This window comes from Miniopterus schreibersii, assembly GCF_964146895.1.
Source record: "Miniopterus schreibersii genome assembly, chromosome: 4".
Classification (NCBI taxonomy): domain Eukaryota; kingdom Metazoa; phylum Chordata; class Mammalia; order Chiroptera; family Miniopteridae; genus Miniopterus; species Miniopterus schreibersii.
In genome coordinates this window covers 73,524,797-73,544,551 of record NC_138105.1, presented here as the reverse complement: position 1 = coordinate 73,544,551, position 19,755 = coordinate 73,524,797, and the positions used below count along the sequence as shown (strand labels likewise).

The window sequence follows — 19,755 nt, the reverse complement described above, 5'->3', positions numbered from 1 at the left end:
AGCGAGGCAAAGAGATAGAGACGTAGAGACAGAGGAATAAAGATACTCAGGGAGAACAGAGACAGCAAACGCACAGAGCGACTCAAGGAGAGAGAACCAGAAGGGACCCTGCGTGGGTGCGGCCGCCCTCACGCACTCGGCTTGGGGAGCTCCTACCCGGCTCAGGCCCTTTAAAGCCGCCTCCACCCCCACGCGCCTCCCGCCGCCCGCCGTCCGTGGAGCCCCAGCCGGGGCGCCTCCGCGCGGTCAGGCGTCCCCGGGCTCCGCCCGGCTGCCTCGCGTCAGCTACACGTCAGGCGCTGTCCGCGCCCCCGGTGCTGAACCAAGATGGCCGGCGGCGGAGGCTGGGCCCCGGCGTGAGCCGAGCGAGGGCGGCCGCCCCAGCCATGCACCAGCCCAGCGGCCTCTGAGCCCGAGCTGACGGAGCCGGTCCGCCGGCGGCCCCGGAGAAATGTCTCTACTTTGCGTTGGAGGTAGGAGGCAAGGCTGCGGGGCGGTGACAGGCGGACCCGATTGGCTTCGGGGTCCGTGTGGATGCGGCCGGGCTCCGGCAGGGGTGGGAGGGTGTCGAGCGGAACACACGCGGCTGGACTTTTGAAGGGGTAGCCCTCGTAGACGCGCCAGGGCGCCCGATCAGTGTAGACGCAGCTGGGCCCCCAGAGGGGTCGTGTTGGCAGCTGCGGGGGGTCGCGTGGTCCTGGCTGCACGCGGAGGCCCGTGTGGACGCCAGCAGGGACCCGAGGCTGTGTCTGGAAACGGGCTAGACCGGGGCGTCTGTGCAGAACAGGTTATCAGGGGGCTTGGGGAAGGGCAGTTTGAGCTGGGGAGTTCGAATAAATCATGAGGGGTACTTGGAAGGAGTCTGTGCTGTGGGCTGGGCTGCGGGTCCTCACCGACGCGGACTGAGTTCCGAATTCGAAGCGGAGTGCAGGAGGGGGGTCCCCAACCCCTGAGCGTGTAAGATCTGGGTAAGGGGGCTCAGCCATCAGGACAGCCGCCAGCTCTAGTAATCCCCCAGCGCTGGGTGTGGAGAGGACTGGGGAGGGGCTGCGGATACCACTCCCCATGCCCTAAGAGGTCTGTGGTTGGGGACTGGGAAGGGGCTGGGGATTCCACTCCCCATGCCCTAAGAGGTCTGTGGTTGGGTTCTTGGGGCGCTTTTTCAGTTAACTCGTTGGCTTCCCGAATTGGGGCTGGGGGAGTCGGCTGAGGGCCTCCCGGCTCCCCGCCCCCTCTAGCACTTCCAAACGCGTATTATTCGGCCTTCTCTGCAGGGAGCTGGCTTCTTGGAGGTGCAGTGTCCCCCTGCACCCCTCCCGGCCCATCCTCACCTCATCCATTTTGTGCATAAGGGAGGGAAAGAGAGGTGGAGTGAAGCTATTTTGGGGCCAGAACGCCATCTGTATACCGAGGTCCACGCCCAGGCCTGTGCTCTGCATTGGGGTGGAGGAGGGAGAGAGACGCGGGAGGGGCTTAGCGGTCCCCACTTCCGAAGGCTGGGGGGGGGGGGAAGCCAGCCCTCCAGGACCCAGGCGTCCCGGGCACTCCTGCCGAGAACTCGGGCTTCGGGAGACCTCCGACCTCCGGCGGCAGGGCGGTGGTGAACCCGGGCACAGGCTTATAGAGGCCTCAACCTTGGGTTTTAAGGACTGGGGTCCGCCTCCCCTACTCCCTTCAAGAAGGCTGGGGTGGGGGAAGAGGTGTGTCAGCCAAGTCTGAGATGTCAGGCTTCTAGAGACATAGGCAGTGTGTGTGCGTACGTGTGTGTGTGTGTGTGTGTGTGTGTCCTTCTGAGAAAGAGCTGAACCAGCTGGACCGCGGCCTCGGCCCAGACCCTGGTGGGCAGGCCCGGGAGCCTCGAACCGTCCCCGCCGCCCCTCCCCCTCCCACACCTCCCCCTCCGCCGCTCCATTCACAAACCCAGCCCCGCCCTCCTGCTCCCCGCCGCGGCGCTCTCCGTGTGCAGATCGCGCCTGGCTGGGCCGGCGTGAACCGCGGGGTTCTTAAAGGGACAGGGGCCTCCTTTCCCGGAGCTCGTTCCCGACGGGCGGGGCCGGCGGTGGCAGAAGGGCCCACAAGATCAAAAGACTACTCACCCAGCTCTTGGCCTATGGAGTTAGGGGAGTGAGAGGTGGAGGGGACCCCCCATGCAACTTCCACGGACTAGGCCTAAAGGGAGGGGGAGCTTAAGATCCAAGTCCCCTAACTGGCCTCTCCCCTCTTCTAAGTTGCCTAGCACTTGGGGGGAGGCGGGGTGGGGGTGAAGAGGTCGGGAGGGCTGGCACTGGAGCAGAGAGCCTATGTGGGTGTTCCTGACTGATTTTCTGCTCTTCCCACCCTGCCTCACATCCTCCGAGCTCGGTTCTTCTGGAAGGTTTGCCTAGTTAGGGAGGAGGGGGAGAATCTCCTTAACTCTGACGCAAACAGGAGGCTGGGATGCGGGGGTGGTGTGAAGGGGGGCAGCAGTAAGAAGGGTGAGGCTTCCTGAAAGGATGACTGGGGGAAGAATTATGTTGGATGATTCTGTGGAACTTACTGGGAGGGAGTCACCAGCAGAGTGGGGGGGGGTACCTGGGAGGGGCAAGGCTGGGGGTGAGGTGGGGCGGGTACAACCCTGAGGTGTAAGGGGAGCAGTATGATGCTGGGAGAGGCTGAGGGGGGAACTTGGAGAAGTGGGAAGAGGGGGAAATGCTAGAAGGGGTAGGGGTGACCTGAGGACAGTGGAAGGGGAGAATGGGAGGGGAGAGGACCAGGACAGCAGTGGAGCTGGGTAGGAGGGCTTTCCATGAGTCTGATCTTATTCTTGGAGTTGAGGAAATACCTGACCACCCAACCAGGGGCCCACCCACGTGCACCCATCCCTGCACACACATGAGCTGGCACCTTCATACCTAGACTTGCCCTGTGTGGACAGAAGTGCTCAGGATTGACCAAGGTTCCATGAAAAACACATCCCTGTGACTGCACACACAGACCAATGTGTGCATTCACAGGCCCGTGCAAATACATGCACATGCATGTATACAGGACACAGCCTGCTACCACAGACATAGTCCCTGCAATATAAGTGTGTGTTTGTACATGCACACACATGTATCCACATGTGTTTGATGAATGTTCACAATATCCATGTTTCATAAAAATCTGCTCATGCCTTAACATGCAGATATGTATCCATATATACATGCTAGGATCCCAAATCTCTAAGAAACACACATGTGTACACATAAGCACATGCCAAGCTATGTGTGTACACACATGACAACACTTGCTTAGACACTCAAAGCAGCCCCTTTGAACAGGTGAATGATGATGCATACAGACACATGCTCATGTATATAGCTTCACATGAGTGTGTACATGCATACAAGTAAACAAATGCACATGCCATAAAACTGCATCACACAGCATGTAACGCTGTCAACAATAAATTAAAAATAATAATTAAACAGACTACCCATCGTACTAAAATGTGTCTCTGTGTTGACATTTGAACCCAGAAATTGAAACATTTTTTCCCTTTTTATTTTTAATGAACTTATTGGGGTGACATTGGTTTCTAAAACCATATAGATTTCAAGGGTGCAATTCAATAAAACATCATCTGCACACTGATAAAAAACCTGCATCACACATACACACCAATGTATGTTTCTACCTGACACATCACCTACAAACCCACATGCATGTTCCACATGCAGTCACACCCTACTCCCCAGCACATACATGCAGACCCTCACCTGCATTCAGATACTGCACATGAGCACATGTCCCTCCACACATGCACACACACATCCATGTACACACATCTGCCTGCCCTTGTAGCAAAAGCAAATATACAGGCAAGCATACATAAATGCAAGCTTACTTCACAACACACGGGAGACCACTCTGTATAGGCCTTGCCTCTGCCCCCTCTCATTTGTTTTTTTATGTGGAGTCCCATTGTCTCCCCCCCCCCAATGCCCACCAGTTCACTTGCTAGGTCTTAGCAGAGTCCTGAGGCACAAATACCAAGTACCACCTGGTTCCTTCATGTAGTCATATATATTTTTTCTCAGCAAGCATTAATTGAGCACCTACTATGTGCCAGACCTACTGAGGCTCTGAGGACCCAGCCCTACTCCTGACCTCACGTTGGTGGGGTCAGAGTGGGAAGGAAATGGAAGGGCTGAGGGAGCCTGGGAGGGGGGCATCCAAGGCTCTCTTCCTCTGGGAAGCTTGCCCTAATATACCCACTGCCATTTGTTTGGTCTTCAAAGTTGAGGGGGACCTAAGAAGAAGGAAGGTGGTGCTCTAGGTAGAGGGAACAACACATGCAAAATCATGGTAGTGTGAATTCAGTTCTAGATCTTCCTATGTGCCTCATGGCATTTTGCCAGGCCACTCAGTGTTTTTTAAAATATGATTTTATTGGTTTCAGGGAGAGAAAGGTAGAGGGAGAGAGACAGAAACATCAATGATGAGAGAAAGTCACTGATCAGCTGCCTCCTGCACGCCCCCTACTGGGGGTTGAGCCAGAAACCCAGGCATGTGCCCTAACTGGGAATTGAACCATGACTTCCTGGTTCATAGGTCGATGCTCAACCACTGAGCCATGCTGGCCGGGGCGCCGCTCAGTGTTTTAAAGGCTCCAAAAATATTTGATGAATGAATTTTGTTTACAAATTAGCAAATGAGTGTAAGGATGAGTTTACCTCACAATTAATAATATCAATAAGAAACACCATTTCTTCAGCATCCTACAAACAATGTTGAGGACTTTTATGCTCATTGTGCTCTTTAATCCTCACAGCAAGTCATTTTACAGATGAGGAAAACTGAGGTTCAGGGAGGATCAACAACTGGCCTAGTGCCACAGAGTCAGAGGTGTAACTACCTGACTCCACAGCCCACTGGGAGGGGGTAAAGGTTCAGCCTCCTCTCAACCTCCAGAACCTGGGAGACACCGACGTCCCTTCCATGGGGTGAGAATCTGTGCTGGGATTGCCTTCCTTCATCCACTCAGTAAACAGCTTTGTCATGAACTACCATTCATCATGGCTATTCTCTTGCTTCTCTCCCAAGAGGCCTTCACAAGTCCCTCTGCTCCTGGATGCTCCTGATACCACCCACCCAGGAGGTGTGTGCATCTGGGTCTTTGCTGCCACCATCGTCATAGGATGCCCTTCAGGGTTGGCTCTGATTCGTCTTCAGGGTTGCAATCTTAGCCACTTCCATAACCTAGACCTCACTCTCCTCCCACATACAATGGACTTGCTCTGTGAGGTGCCAACCAGGACATACTGAGTCCAGCAGGTCTGGGTTTGAATCCCTAAGTCCACCACTTCCTGGCAAGTCCCATACCCGCTTCATTCCTCAATGTGCCCATCTGTAGAATGGGCACACTACTAGCACCCACTGCCTAGGTTTGTTGGAACTCTCCAGTGAGATGAGGCACACAGAGCCATTGACACAATGCTTATTCGTGGAAAGGTTTAATAAGTGTGAACCAAAGACAGAAAAAAATCAATGGTGGTGATTTTATTAACGGGGCCTAAAAGATTTCTTGAAGGGGTCCATAAGGGTAGGACATCTCCTGAGAGCTCACTGCGTTCTCACACCTGAGGACGGCTCAGGAGTACACAGGCGGCAAAAGAGGCGCCAAATTCTTTGAAAGCACACGGGCCAGACAGCGAATTCAGCACCGAGGACAACGCATGAAGGGCGAGTTCAGCGCAGTCAACAGCGGGCGGTGGCGAGGAGGGTTCAGCACTGTGAACAGCATGGGGGCTGAGGGTGCGTCTCGTTTCCAACCAGGGGCAGCACCGCTGGGCCAGGTCTCACAGCTGAGCTATGGGAAGAGGAAATGACGTTATTTCTTCATTTAACACTATTTAATGAGCACCTGGTATATGCCAGGCCTCCTTCTAAGTGGTAGTTGGTAAACAAAAAAGACAGAAACCCCTGTCAAGGTTCTTGGTGTGTTTGTTACACCGGAGGCTCCGGCTTATTTCTGTCTTTGATAAATGAAGAGTCGTCTCTCCCAGATGCAAAGCCAGCAGGGCCAGTGTCTTTATGACAAAGCGCATGTCTGCCATCAATATCACATATGAAACTACCAAACATTCCAATTTATTGCTGAATTCTCTAGGCTTCATCCCTTCCTTGTAGTTTCTTGAGGTGTTCAGACGTTTCTCTTGAGAGCTGGAATCCTCCACTCCCCACCCCCACCCCCAGGCCTGGCAGCTCATGGGCCACCTGCCCCAAGACCGGAGTCCACCTCATTTAGAATCCAGGGCCATCCAGGCCAGGGGCACATTTAAAACCCAACTAAATAAAAAAATAGTAATGATACTATTAATAATAGTAGCCCTGGCCAGTGTGGCTCAGTTGGTTGGAGCATTGTCCTGTCCACCAAAAGGTGGCGTGTTTGTTTCCCAGTCAGGTTACATACCCAGGTTGTCGGTTCAATCCCCGGTGCGGGAAGCAAACAATAGATGTCTCTCTCCCTCTCAAAAAAAAAAAAAAAAAATCAGTTAAAAAATAATAATAGTAGTAATGATAGTATAATAATGCTGATCCTAATAATGATGAAGAAGAAAGAGGAGAGGGAGAAAGAGAAGGGAAGACAGGAGACCAGCTAGCTCTACCTCTCCCCATTTCCCAGATGGAGAAACTGAGGTCCCGGGCCTGGCAGCGCCGGTGGGAGTCCCGAGCCCCTGCTCCCGACTCCACCGATTCTGCCGTGGCCAGCGTCTGCCTGGGCAAGCTCATTAATCAGTCCGCGTGGATGGGGCCCCCAGGGACCGCGGAGGCCGCGGCGCAGGCTGCTGACCCGGCCTGACCAGGTGTCTCCGGCCGCGCCTCCCGCCCGCGGGTCAGAGCGGCCGGCAGCGGGCACCGCCCCCACCCGTCACTCCCAGCCGTCGGGACGCCAGCACCCTCTACGCCCAGGTTATAAATAGCCTGATGCGTGTGACCAGGAGCTTGCGGGGGAGGGAGGCGCTTCCGCCCCAGTGACCCCAATGCCCGGCGAGGGGGGGGAAGGTGGGGGGCGCAGATGTGATGATGACGGTGGTGAAGGCGACATTTATTCGCGACCGTTTACTGACGAGAAGACGGGGGGGGGGGGGGGGACGGAATAGAAAGAGCCTCGGTTCCTTCGCGGAGCCCCATCGGCCCTTCCCCCAGCCCTCTCCTTCCCGGGCCGCTGTCCAGATCCCACCCGCTCCTCCGCGCCCCTCCCGCTTCCGGAGTCCCCTCCCCCACCCGAGCCCCCGGAGCCCCTTCCCTCACTCCCCTCCCCTACTCCTTTCCCTTACCCTGCGATGAGCTCCCTACCCCGCGGGTGCTCCTCTCCACTCTAAGCCCCTTTCCCTGACCCCCCCATTCCTTCCTGAGCCCCCTCTCCCACCCTGAGTCCCCGCGCCTTCCTCTGAGCCCCATGAGGAACATGCACCGGCATCCTTATGTTAGACTCGCTGAAGGCGCATGGGGACCTGAGCTGGCCTCTGACCTCGGAGCCGGACCCCAGACCCCAACGGAACCCACTGCCCTCTGGCCCTCAGAGGCTTCGGGAGCTGGAAAGTGGGTAGAGGAAAGGAGTGGGGACCAGAGATAGAGACCGAGGGAGAAGGGAAGGAAGGAGACAGAAAGACAATGACGGGTGGAAAGAAGCAGAATGGGAGGAAGACAGGGGAGAAACCACACCCCCTAACCCCCCCGAACAGGAGATGATGGAGGACAGATTTTGGACCATTGGCCTCCTCTCTGAGCCCTGTCCCAGATCTGTAAAAAGGGGATACAGTGGGAGCTGCAGGGTGGAGCCCAGGCCAGGTCAGGCTAGACCCCAGCCAGCCCCTGGATCTTCTCAGAGTCTGCCACCTACCCCCTCTCTTCCTCCATCCAACTCTTCTTTCCCAGCTCTGCCAATTCTCTCCCCTGCCTGCCCTTCCTTGAGGATGGAAATCTACATGTCTCTCCTTCTGTCTCTCCGTGTCTCTGTCTCTGACTTTCATGACTTGTTACCTCCACTCCCTTCTTCCTCTTTTTCCTTCCTCTCCCCGTGTTGGTCCCTCTGTGTGTGTGTTTTTCTCAGCCCCTTTCTGTGTCTCTTCCACCGTTCTCCCTCCCCGCTCTGTCCCTGCAGCCCCTCCATTCAGAGTCATCAGGTTTGGAAGCTGGACCTCCCCCAAGGAGGGAGGCCTCGAGTTCCTCGTGCACACAATCCTAAGTGCCCCCGGTTAGCTTCTCTCAGCCCCAGGGCTGAGGGGCTGTGTGGGTGAGCTTCTTGTGACCTGGGCATAAGAGGGGTCCAGTGGGATGGGGGCTGAGCACGCACCCAAGAAAGGGGTCTTTGCAGTGATGTGCCTCGAGTGGAAAGGTGAGGAAGATAAGACATGGTGACTGATTTTGGGTGTGGGGGAAAGAGACAGAGAAAGGAAATACAGGGGGGATACAGAAGGACACACACACACACACACCAGACCTAGAAAACCAGGGAGAGAATGAGTCATAGTGAGACAGAGATGGAAACCCAGAGACGGGAGTTCACTTGCCTGGAGTCACACAGCATAATAAACTGAACCTCATTCCACCAGACTCTACACTAAACTGGTACTCACCTCCCCCAATGCCCAGCCAATGGTCCATGGTCACCCTACCTCTCAAACCTAAACCCAGCTGGGGGTGGGGCTATGATGCCCAAGCATTTGCATTGAAGGCACTCATTCCTTCTCTTGCTCTGCACTCAGTGCTTCTGTGAGTCAATCCCACCTCCACACCCTTACCCCCCAACAGGAACAAACAGTCTTTACTGACAAGTATTTAGAACCACCCCACTTCTGCCCTTCATGGGAATTTTTTCTTCCCTGGCTCCATTCAGCTGTTTTTGCATGATGGAAATTCAAGTGATGGGAACAGAGACACGAACAAGACGGGAGGCTGTGGCATTTGCCCAGAAAAAGACCAAACTGACTTTCAAAAGAGGAGGAAGAGTAGAACCACAATTCTGTTCCTAAAAATGTATCCTCCAGCTTGCTTGCACACACCCTTCACAACCCACTGAAAAACACAAAGGTCCTGCAGGGGTGAAGGATGCTACTGTCTGCGCAGGAACTAAAATGACGCGCGTGTGCCACGGTTGCTGGCGCCAGGCCACCGCCAGCGCCTGCTGATGCTGATCGCACTTGGGAGGGAGACTGAGGGCTGGGCTAGAAAGAACCTTACTCTCGTCATCGTGTAATTGTTTTTATTAGTTTGATTTTGTAAAGTGCGCGTGTATTGCCTTCTCAAACAAAAACATTCATTTGAAAAGAAACGAAGGGAGGAGAAATGTGGAAAGGAGGAGCGCTCAGTTTGGTAACAAGTTAACAAGTTTTAGGTGGAGGTGGAGAGTGAATGGTGGAGAAAGTTGTTGGGGACAGCTGCAGGGTGCAAGAGATGTTGAAAGTGAATGTTTACTACCCTGTGAGAAAAGCCAGTGAAGAGTGAAATTGCTTTGAATCACTTAGGACTGTGGGTTATGTGGAATCTGGAGACTGGACAACATGGGAACCTGACATGTATTTGGGTTGCTCCTTTCGCAGGCGAATGGGACTGGGAAAGCTCTAATAACCTCTCAGCCAGGACTGGGATGTCCTGTTCTACCTCCTCCAGTGCCCCCTTTGAATATTGAACCCCAAATCTTGGGAGTGTTTGGTAGGACAGATTGAGCTGGACAATTGGGGGAGAAGTCTCCTCAGCTTGACAGGAGGATGAGGTCATTGGAAATTTGTCCCTCCTCTCTCCCCCTTCCCCTCCTCCTCCCTCTGTGGCAGTCCTGGAGGGCTTCCTGTGGGAGGCCTTTCCTGCCACCTGCCCAGCTCCGTCTTCTGAATCTTGTTCAACTGAGGGTCAAACCATAGCTGGAGGGGAGAAGCTTCAGGAGAGTTTAAGAGGGAGGGAGGAGGGGCAGGGGTTGTTCCCAGGGTCCAGATTCTTTCCACCCCTAGGTCTGCCTCTGCTCATCTGTCTGATGGCTTCTCTCTCTCCCTCTCATCCCTGCCTCCCTCCTGTCCTTATTTCTCCTCCTCTCCTTGTCTCTTTGTCTCTGTCTCTCATTTCACCTTTGTCTTTATCTTGTTTTTCTCTCCTGTTTGGTCTCTGCATCTGTCTCTTTTGCTCTCTACCCTTGCCTCTGTCTTCTCTGTTTTTTTTCTGTGTCTCTCTCCTCTGTCTCTCTTGTTATGTCTCTATTTTGGTGTCTCTCTCTGTGCCTCTGTCTCTCTCCTCCCTGCCTCTCTCCCCATCTCCCTTCCCTATCTGTCTCTCTCCACAGTCAAAAAAGCCAAGTTTGATGGTGCCCAAGGTAAGTGGCCCCTATGCTTGTCCTGTCCTGTGTTGTCTGTCTGTCTGTTTCTCCATCTCTTGGAGAGACCAGGAAGGGGGTCTGAGCCATTCATTGGTGGGGGACTTGGGCTCTGCGTCTGCTAAGCATCATGGAGAGGGTCAGACATGGCCTGTGGTCCCAGCAATCTCCTCAGCCATCCCCTGAAAACCCCAGGGTAGTTGGGGCTCACCCTGAGCCAATGGCCCTTCCTAGGCTACTAAGAGACAGGTTGGGGACTCTTAGATCAGTCTCCAGATAGGGAAAGTGAGGCTCAGAGAGGTAAGGGAGTTTCTTACAGTAACTTTTGTTCCTGTCTGGGGCCTCAGTCTTTCTAACTAAAAACCAAGGCTGTTGGACATAGTTATTTTTAAGCAGCAGGATTAGGCATTTTCAAATTCCATGTCTCCCTGCACCAAGGCCCCTCCCTTGTGCTCTGAGAGGCTGGTCATGGGGAAACATTGGGGGCTGGGCTGGGCTGGAAGGGATGCACAGAAGCAGAGCAGTATGTTGAACTTGGCGGCCCCGAGCACACACAGCACCTGGGGAATCGCAGCAGCTTGTCTAGAGCTTGGGAAGGGGCACCAGGAGTGCCTGAGCCCCTGCGCTAACTCCTTCTCTCACCGCCACAGAGAAATTCAACACATATGTGACCCTGAAGGTGCAGAATGTCAAGAGCACGACCATTGCTGTGCGGGGCAGCCAGCCCAGCTGGGAACAGGATTTCATGTTGTGAGTCTGATTGGTCCTGCACAGCCTCACCCCATGGCACCTTGCTGGTCCCATTGGGCAGAGGCAAATACCTGAGTATCATCTGGGACTTCCCTTCCTCCTCCCTCTACTCCATGTCCACCTATCAGCTTTGTCTCCAAACCACTTCCCAAATCCAGTCACTTCACTTTCTGGTGCTACCAGCCAAGTCCCTGGTGCCACCAGCCTCCGCCCTGGCCTCCTGCTGCAATCTGCCTCCTGCAATCTGTTCTCCAGGCAGCCAGAGGGATATTTTTAAAACTGCAAATCACATCCTGTCTCTCTCCCCAAATTTGCCTGTGGCTCATCAACCTCAGAACAAAACCCACACTCCTCCCCACAGCCCCCAAGGAGGCCCCTGTGACCTCCCACCAGTATCTCTCTCCATCTTTCCTGGCTCACCTGTCCCAGCCACAGCCACTTCTGCAAGGTTCCTCCAACACTACCAGCTTGTTCCTGCCCCAGGATCTTTGCACTTGCTCTTCTCTTTCCCTCCCTCCTCCTCCCAGCTGGCTCCTTCTGATCCTTCCTGTCTCAGTTCTGTCACCTCCTTAGGGAAGCCCTTCCTGACCACTACCCCAAGCTGCGATGGAAGAGTAATTTCAGGCCTGCTATCAATTGTTATTTTAGTCACTTGTGTGAGTTTTGGACATATTTATGGCCCTGACCCCCAAGAGTAAGCTCCAGGGGGGTAGAACCTAGTCCACCTGTCGCTACTCTGACCCCCATGCCAAGCACAAGGCCTGGCACTCCATAAATATTTGCCTAATCTCTGAATGAATTCATGGCCTGGACCCTCTTCTCAACCTAGAGACACCCAGGACCTGCCTATCTGATGATGGGAACGTGCCATGCTCTCCACTAAGGCTTTGATTAAATAAATTTGCCTGCAACACTGAGAGAGAGGATGCTACTGTAATCCTCATTTTACAGATGAGGAAACAGAGGACCAGAGAGGCTAAGCCACCTGCTCAGCGTCATGCAGCTTGTACCTGGCAGGGTTGGGATTTGGACCCAGGCAGCCCTCAACCCCTGAGTAGAGCCTGGCTGGGGACTGTCAGTGGTAGAGGCCATGAGAGAACCCAGTCAGGATCCTGGAGCAAAGAAGCATCTGGGGAAGGGATGTTTTGGCCCTACAATTCTTGGGGAGATGTAAATGGTTAGAGACAGGGTGGTCCCCAACTCCCAGAAAGCCAATTACTGAATGACTAGGTCACAGTCAACAGATATATTCAAGAACATTCCTTAAGATAAATCTTTGGCAAACTGACAAATTCAGTGAATTGGACATTCACCAAGGTTTCCCTCCAAATCTGCCTATGTCTAGAGTGGGGCCTGCAGGGAAAGTGCTCAGGTATAGGGTCATTCATATACTCAAGGGTGTCCCCATGCGATTGGATAGAGATGACACTGGGAAGGATGCAGGCACCCCAAATGCCCTTATCCTGGGATAATAAGGAGCCACAAAGGGTGTTTGGGCATCTTCCTCACTTAGCTAGCATTCTTGGGATCTGAGGGCTTGAGGAAGGACCGGGCAAGTTGGGGTGCAAGAGGTATGTGATATCTGTCCCAGCCCTTCCATCCCAGCTTGCAGACCCTGAGCATGTAACTTAGCCCTCTGGCCTCAGTTTCCCATCTGTAAAACAAGAACCACTGTGTTACCTTCCTGGCTAGGACTTACCCAGGCTTGGGTTTGAATTTCAGTTGGCCATATGTCCTAAGGTGAGTGAACTGACTTTTCTGAATCTCCATTCCCTCACTTCTGCCCCTTCCTGCCCCCTCCTCTCTCTCCACAGTGAGATTAACCGCCTAGATTTAGGGCTGACAGTGGAAGTGTGGAACAAGGGTCTCATCTGGGACACAATGGTGGGCACTGTGTGGATCCCCCTGCAGACCATCCGCCAGTCCAATGAAGTGAGTTGTGGGCTGAAGGTTGGGGAGGAGTGCCTGGGAGGGGCCCAGAGACCAGTGGCCTAAAGGAGATGGACATTTACCTCCTGCCCTTGACAATGTTCATGTCGACATCTGGGGCTGCAGTGGCAGCTCCAAAGTCACCAGGGTCTAAACCCTTTCCATCATATTTGCTCTTTCTTTCCCTGTGCTTCCTCATGGCCCAGGATGGCTGCTGGAGTATCACCATTACATTTGCATTACCATTAGGGGAGGGAAAGGTGATGAAGGAGGGAGTTTGCCCTCCAAGTTAATGGTCAAACCTGGAGGTTTCTCTTGGTACTTCACTCACATCCCATTAGCCAGAACTTAGTCATATGGCCTCATCTAGCTGCAAGGGAGTCTGGGAAATGTAGTCTTCAGCTACATAGCCCTGGGCCCAGCTAAAAATGTATTCCTATGGAAGAGAAGGGAAGGGATATTGTGGGCAATTAGCACTTTGTGCAGAAGGAAGCTTACAACAGGCCTGAAGGTACTAGACAATAACCTTGGCCTCCTGGCCTTAAGTTTCTTCCTCTCCATTCCTGCCCCATTCTGAGCCCAGCAGCATCTTATTACCCCTGGGCCCTTTCCTGACCTACCTCCCCAACTCCCTTGGGAGGCTTTCTTGATGGCACCTGCTAACATAGTCCAGGCAAGTGAATCCAAAAGGAAGCCTTGAGGATGACCCAAAATTTCCTCAGTGACCCCCCCAGTGGCTCATGCAGAGGACCCTGGACTACTAGTTTCACCCCTACCAGCCTCTCCCTGGGGCTGCAGAAAGCAAATTCCACAGGACATCATTCTCATTTGAGATGAAGAAACTGAGGTTCAGAGTGGACCCCACCTGCTGGAGGACTTATGTCCCTCAACCTAGGGGGACTGGTTTATTCACTTGAGGAGGGGTTTCCTTACTGGATTGTGAGAGCATCGGGACTTTTATATGAAGCTAAGGTCTGCGTAACTCCCATGAGGGATGAGGAGTGATTGTGTAATGCTAGGACTACCCCTGCTAACCCCACAGGGCCCTCTCTCTGGGTCCTTGACTCTGAGTTCCCTGGACCCACCATGTTGTCTGCAGTGGGTCTCAGTTTCCTCATTTGTAAAGTGGGGATGTGACCCTTCCTCTTGGGGCAGGAGGTGAGATGGGGTGAGCAAGACATCTCGTGTGAGCAGATACCTGATCCACCTTGCCTCAGTCAGGACCCTGACCCTTGTCATCCCCCACTCTATCCAGGAGGGCCCTGGAGAGTGGCTGACCCTGGACTCCCAGGTCATCATGGCAGACAGCGAAATCTGTGGCACCAAGGACCCCACTTTCCACCGCATCCTCCTTGACACCCGCTTCGAGCTGCCCTTAGGTGAGTGTTGGGGGCACAGGACCCTTGCCCAGTCCCAGGAGAATGGCCAGGCTTGGGTAAGTCCATACAACCCTCATTCTGAGGACAAGGCTTCCTCTCCCTAGAGGAGAGAGTTTTCTGGTTTTCAGCAAGTCAGTTGAGATGTGCACCTGCTGTTTACAGAGCACATTCTAGTTCCTACAGGTCACCAATGGGCAGTAAATGCTTCTTGACACATGGGACTCTAGTCTGAGCTCCCCTGACTGGTCCTTGGTGAGGCATTATGCTGCAGGGGTGAGCTGGGGTTAGAAGAGAGACAGAGAAACAGAGGCGTGTAGAGATAAACAAAGGCACAGACAAAGAGATACCTTTCCAGGAAGCAGCTTGGTTCTCCCGCTGTTGTTATGCAAGGATGCATCTTCTCTCCCATTCCCCAAGGCAGTGCTGGGGCAGGGAGGGATCAGGGGTATCACCCTATCCCCCACCCACCAGAGACCAGCCCAGTAGGCCTGCAGGATGCACTGGATGGATGCTGAGGGGCAGGAAGGGGCTTCCAGGCTCACAACCAGGGCTCCCCTTCCAGATATTCCTGAGGAGGAGGCACGCTACTGGGCCAAGAAACTGGAGCAGCTGAATGCCATGCGGGACCAGGATGAGGTGAGTATTGACACGGGGGCTTCTTTTCTTTTTGTGTCTGTGTCTCTTTGTCTCCCCAAGTCCTCTGCTCTCTGTCTCTGTTTCTCTCTGCTTGTCTTTCTCTATATCTGTGTCTCTAACTCTTTGTAACCTGACTAAATCAGTGACTCGTGCGGTCCAGTATCCAAGAAGGATGTCAGCCAGGAACATACAGTCTACTAACAACATAAGGGTGATGTCAATTGACTCAAGTTCTGCATTTGCCAAATACTCTCAAGGACATACCGGGGCTCTGAAGCAGTTCTCACATCCCCTCTCTGTCCCACGCCTCTCAGTTCCTCAAGTCACACTTTTAGACTTTCTCCTCTCCCACCAAACTTAGCCCCTGCACCTCTGCTCTTCCAGGCCACCCACCCCTTCTCCTTCTCGGCTCTATATCCCCACAGTGCAAAGACTCAATGTGGCCCAGAAGACAGTCTTTAGAAGGTGAGGGCAGGGAAGAAATAGCAGGCAAGACTACAACACTCTTTAGTGAGAGGTGGAGAGCAAGGGGGCAGTACTCACATGTGAGCAATTGTTGTCCAGCTTCATTTCTCTCTGCCTGTCTGTCTCTCCCTCCTCTCTCTGTCATCTCTGTTCTTTCCCTAATGTGTCTCTCCTTTCCCTCCCTATATCTGTTTCTCACTGTCTCTCTGTGCATCCTTGTCAACATTTGTATTCTCCTCTAGAGGGAGGAGATTTGGGAGGCACGGGGGAGTCAGGATGGAACACAACAGAGGACCATCCTGGTCGCCTGACTTCTGGCCCCCTCTGAGATGAACCCTCTTTCCTTCCCTCCCCTCAGTATTCATTCCAAGATGAACAAGACAAGCCTCTCCCTGTCCCCAGCAACCAGTGTTGTAAGTACCTGTCAATTCCTTTCTTGGCATCCCTTCCCCACCACATGGCTGTTGTGTGTGTAACAAGTCAACTCCCCTCCAGAGATATGGGACGTCCAGAGTGGACAGTATCTGTTCACAGTGTGGTGGAAAGAAGAAGAGATCTGGGACTTGGGTTTGAGTCCTGCCTTGCTATGTGGCCACAGGCATGCCAGTGTCCCTCTCTGATCATTGGAGTCACCCTCTTTGAAACAGGGCATCTGACAGCCTTTCACTTTGAGGGGTCCCAGGACATCTCAAGGCTTAAAAAAACATTTTGCAGACTCTTTAATTCCATTAATCAAATCCTGGATGAGGACCTCTTTCATGGGGCCAACACAGGCCCCCATGCAGCCCAGTCAGAGGGTGCAGACTGTCACCAACAATCCTGCCCACACATGTACAATAGGTGCACGTACAATGGATAAAGGCTGTTTCATTCACCCATTTTCTTAGATGAAGAAACTGAGGCCTAGGAGAAGAAGCAACTTGCCCAAGGTCACACACCTGGCAGGAGGCAAAGCTAAGATTTGAACCTAGGTCTGAAGGACTCTTTCCACTGCACTGCATCTATTAATGCTGCTGATGATAACCTTTCTCTGCCTACGGCCCTCCATCAAGGCTGGAGTTTTCAAGATTGTTTATGTTCCTTGGCCCTATGGACTCTCAGATGCACCCAGATCAGGTCTCCATGGGCCAAGGAGATGTCTTTTTCTTAAAAGTTCCTCCTGAGTCCTCTAGAATGGGGAGGAAGTGACAAATCATAGTCTCAGGGCAGACCCCAAACACGTAACAATTTGTCCCCACCCTGCACCTCAACCTCTTTCTCCTGTTCCATCTACTTCCTTATCCCCCTTTCCTCCTCTCTCACAGTCTCCCCTGTACCCATTTTCCAACCCCGCCCCCCCAGTATGCCCAGGATGGTGATGATGGAGCCTGGTGGGGGGAGGTGCTAGGGGACTGCCTTTGGGGGACCTTGTTCTGCCTTAACTTGGATATGTTACTGAGACAGCCCCTTGGCTTCCCTGCCTGAGGTGGGGGGAGTCATCACTTCCCAGAAGGATTTATAAGCCCCCTCTACCCATGAATGGAGTCATTGAGGATGGGGGGGGGCAGTCAAGGTGGAGGCAGGAGCAGATGACAAATAATACCTAGGCAGGTGGACTAAAGTGAAAGGCGGGTTCAATTTGGGATTAGAGACCCACCTCCTGCATTTACCTCCAAGTCCTCTTGGGAATATCTGATCACCCACATGTCATGGAGGAGTCAGCCAAGGCTCAGAGGAGCCAGGATTGTGGCCCAAGGCATTTTCCCACAATGCCAGGCGCTGGGAATGATGGGGAAAGATTCGGTTCTCTTCCTGGCCCTGAAGTTCAGATGCTGTGCGACTTTAGGTTGCTCATCCCACCTCTCTGAACCCTGTTTCTTCGCCTGTACAATGAGCAGAATGATGAAAAAAACCCACCCAACAGGCGTGTTTCAAAATTTAGGATTTCCAGTTCAATAATTCTTCCCTTATGCACGAGATAGGGAGGGGAAGCAGTAGGGGTGCTGACCCCAGACCTCAGAGTTAAAGGGCCCTTTTCCTAAATGCTCCTGTTACTTCCTGGCTGAGCCTGTGGCCTCCTCAAAAAATGGAGATACCCAGCCTTCCTCCCAAGGTGGTGAGGGACGGCATGACAAATGGCAGTGATTAAAGTGATCCTTGGGGAAGATCCGGTTTAGGAGGCACCTGGGGTCCTGGGTGGGAGAAGGTGACGGAGAATGAAGAGGCGGGGGAGCCTCCCTCCTTGTGTCCCCCCCTACCTGCTCCCTTTTATTATTTCTGCCCCTTCTCTTTGTAGGCAACTGGAATTATTTTGGCTGGGGTGAACAGCAGAGTAAGTACTCAGCTTGATGTCCTGGGAGGCCACAGGGAGGTGGGCGCCTTGGCAGCTCTGAGGCCCCCACCCCTCCACACAGGGAAGCGAGGAGCCTGTGCCAGCGCACTGGGGCCAGAGTACTGGCCAGACCCCTTTCGTGTCCTCTTGCCCCCTGACTATTAACATCTGTCTTGGGGGTCCTGCTCTGTCTGGTGGGGAGTGGGCCCTGCCCTTGGGGTGGAAGGATTCAGCTGGGAGGGGTGGTGTTTAGATGGGAGACTTGCCTGTCTCCAGCTGGGCTCTGTGACCCCATCCCCCCACTCCCCATGTATAACCTCATCTCCTCTCCTGTGACCCCTTCCTCTTTTCGTCTCCCTGTCTTCCTCCTCCACTGGAAATGTCACTCAGAGGGTGGTGGGTGGGGAAGAAAGAGGGTCTCAGAGAGAGCAGGAGGGCAGGGTTCCCCAGGCAGATAGCATTTCAGAAGCCTCAGCTCCAGGGCCCCCTCGCACACACCTTCCTCCAAGTTGCCCCCAGGGGAAGGAGTTGCCATCCCCCTACTTGGATGCCCATGTTGCTCCCTAAGGAAGAGCCCCCTTATCCCCGTGTCTTTACTCTTCCAAAGAAATCCAGTCCTTTAGTGTGAATATGAATCTTCATCCCTCTCTCTCCTCTACCAGCTGGGGGCTCCTCCGCCCCCAAGTGACCCCTGTTGGACAAGCTCCACTCCCCTCTCCCTCCAGGACCAGGGAAACTGCTTACACATACTTTGATCCAAAACACTTTGTCAAAAGCAAGTTGGTCAGAATCAATTTGTTCAGAACAGGCACTAGGCAGACAAGAAGACTTGGTAACAGCCAGTTGGCCACAAACAAACAATATTATCAAAAACAAAGATTTTTTGGTTAAAACCAATTTGGCTAAAGCTGATAACTGCATGAAGAGCAGAGACCGTTGGACCAAAAGCAGACCCTTTTGTCAAGACACAAGTTTCTGAAAGTTGGAAATCGCATTTTGCTCAAAAACTATTTGGTAAAAAGTAGAGTCCGGGTAAAAACAAAAAGAATACAATCAAAAGCAATTTGCCCCTCAAAAACAGTCTGTCAAAAAAAAATTGGGGGAACACACACACCAGCCTCATGTGATTTGGTTGAAAACATCTTGGCTTGGCCAAGGACAGTTTGGTAAGAACACCAGTTTGGCCAAAGACCCAAATAATTGGGTAGACAAATTGTCGAGAGCTTTGAAGGGGATCGTCCAGGTTTCAGATACCCCACTTCAGGCTTTTATAGGATCACAGTTTCACCCTGAAACCCACAAATCTAAGTCGTGGAAATTTGCATCTGCCTCTGTCTATAATCTCAGTGCTGACAGCTCGCAGTGCAGCAGAGGGTCGTCTGAGGACGGGGACAGGATAAAAAGCTTGTAGGTCATAGTGGCCCGGGTCAAATGAGAGACCGGGAAAAACAGTTACCTTGGAAGGGCCAGCTTTGCTAGCTGAAAATGAATTAAGGTTTTTCTAAAGGCAAAATAACTTAGGGAATGAATAACATTCTATGTGAAATATGAATTAATTAAATTTTTTTTTATCACATTTTAAAACTTGGACCTATTTGTCGTATATATGGAAACAGATACAATTAGCTGGAAAAGAATTAAAAAGTTAAAATAACAAAGAAAGAAAAATAGACAAACATCTGAGAAATGAGCAAAAATACTTAAAGGCATAAAAAGGGGCGAGCCACTCCCTTGGTGTTTAAAATCAGCAGTAAATTGATGGCATGGACCCCCCCAATCAGGGGGTTAATTTTTTTTTTTTGCAGCCCATTTTCAACCCAAGTGTTATTTTCTAAATAAATAGAGTCTCTCCTGTCCCACAACAATCTAACATCCCTTGACACCGTTTTCTCTTTACTGAGAAAGTAAGTCTGTTTTCCTTTCACTAAGGAAAACAAACCAAATGAAATAAAACA

The 19,755-nt window shown here is 52.7% G+C and overlaps 1 protein-coding gene across 3 annotated transcripts in view; it reads left to right on the top strand.

The window, feature by feature from the left end:
• Positions 1-451: 451 nt before the first annotated feature.
• The window catches only part of UNC13A (unc-13 homolog A), a gene marked incomplete at its 5' end in the record, with an annotated part of 60,694 nt that continues 41,390 nt past the window's right edge, over positions 452-19,755 (top strand). For all 3 annotated transcript variants that reach the window (XM_081135562.1, XM_081135563.1, XM_081135561.1), the window contains 8 exons: positions 452-473; positions 10,301-10,330; positions 10,981-11,080; positions 12,895-13,012; positions 14,265-14,388; positions 14,951-15,024; positions 15,848-15,902; positions 17,765-17,800. In XM_081135562.1, coding sequence (XP_080991688.1) covers positions 452-473; positions 10,301-10,330; positions 10,981-11,080; positions 12,895-13,012; positions 14,265-14,388; positions 14,951-15,024; positions 15,848-15,902; positions 17,765-17,800 — 559 coding nt within the window. The remainder of the gene's footprint in view (positions 474-10,300; positions 10,331-10,980; positions 11,081-12,894; positions 13,013-14,264; positions 14,389-14,950; positions 15,025-15,847; positions 15,903-17,764; positions 17,801-19,755) is intronic.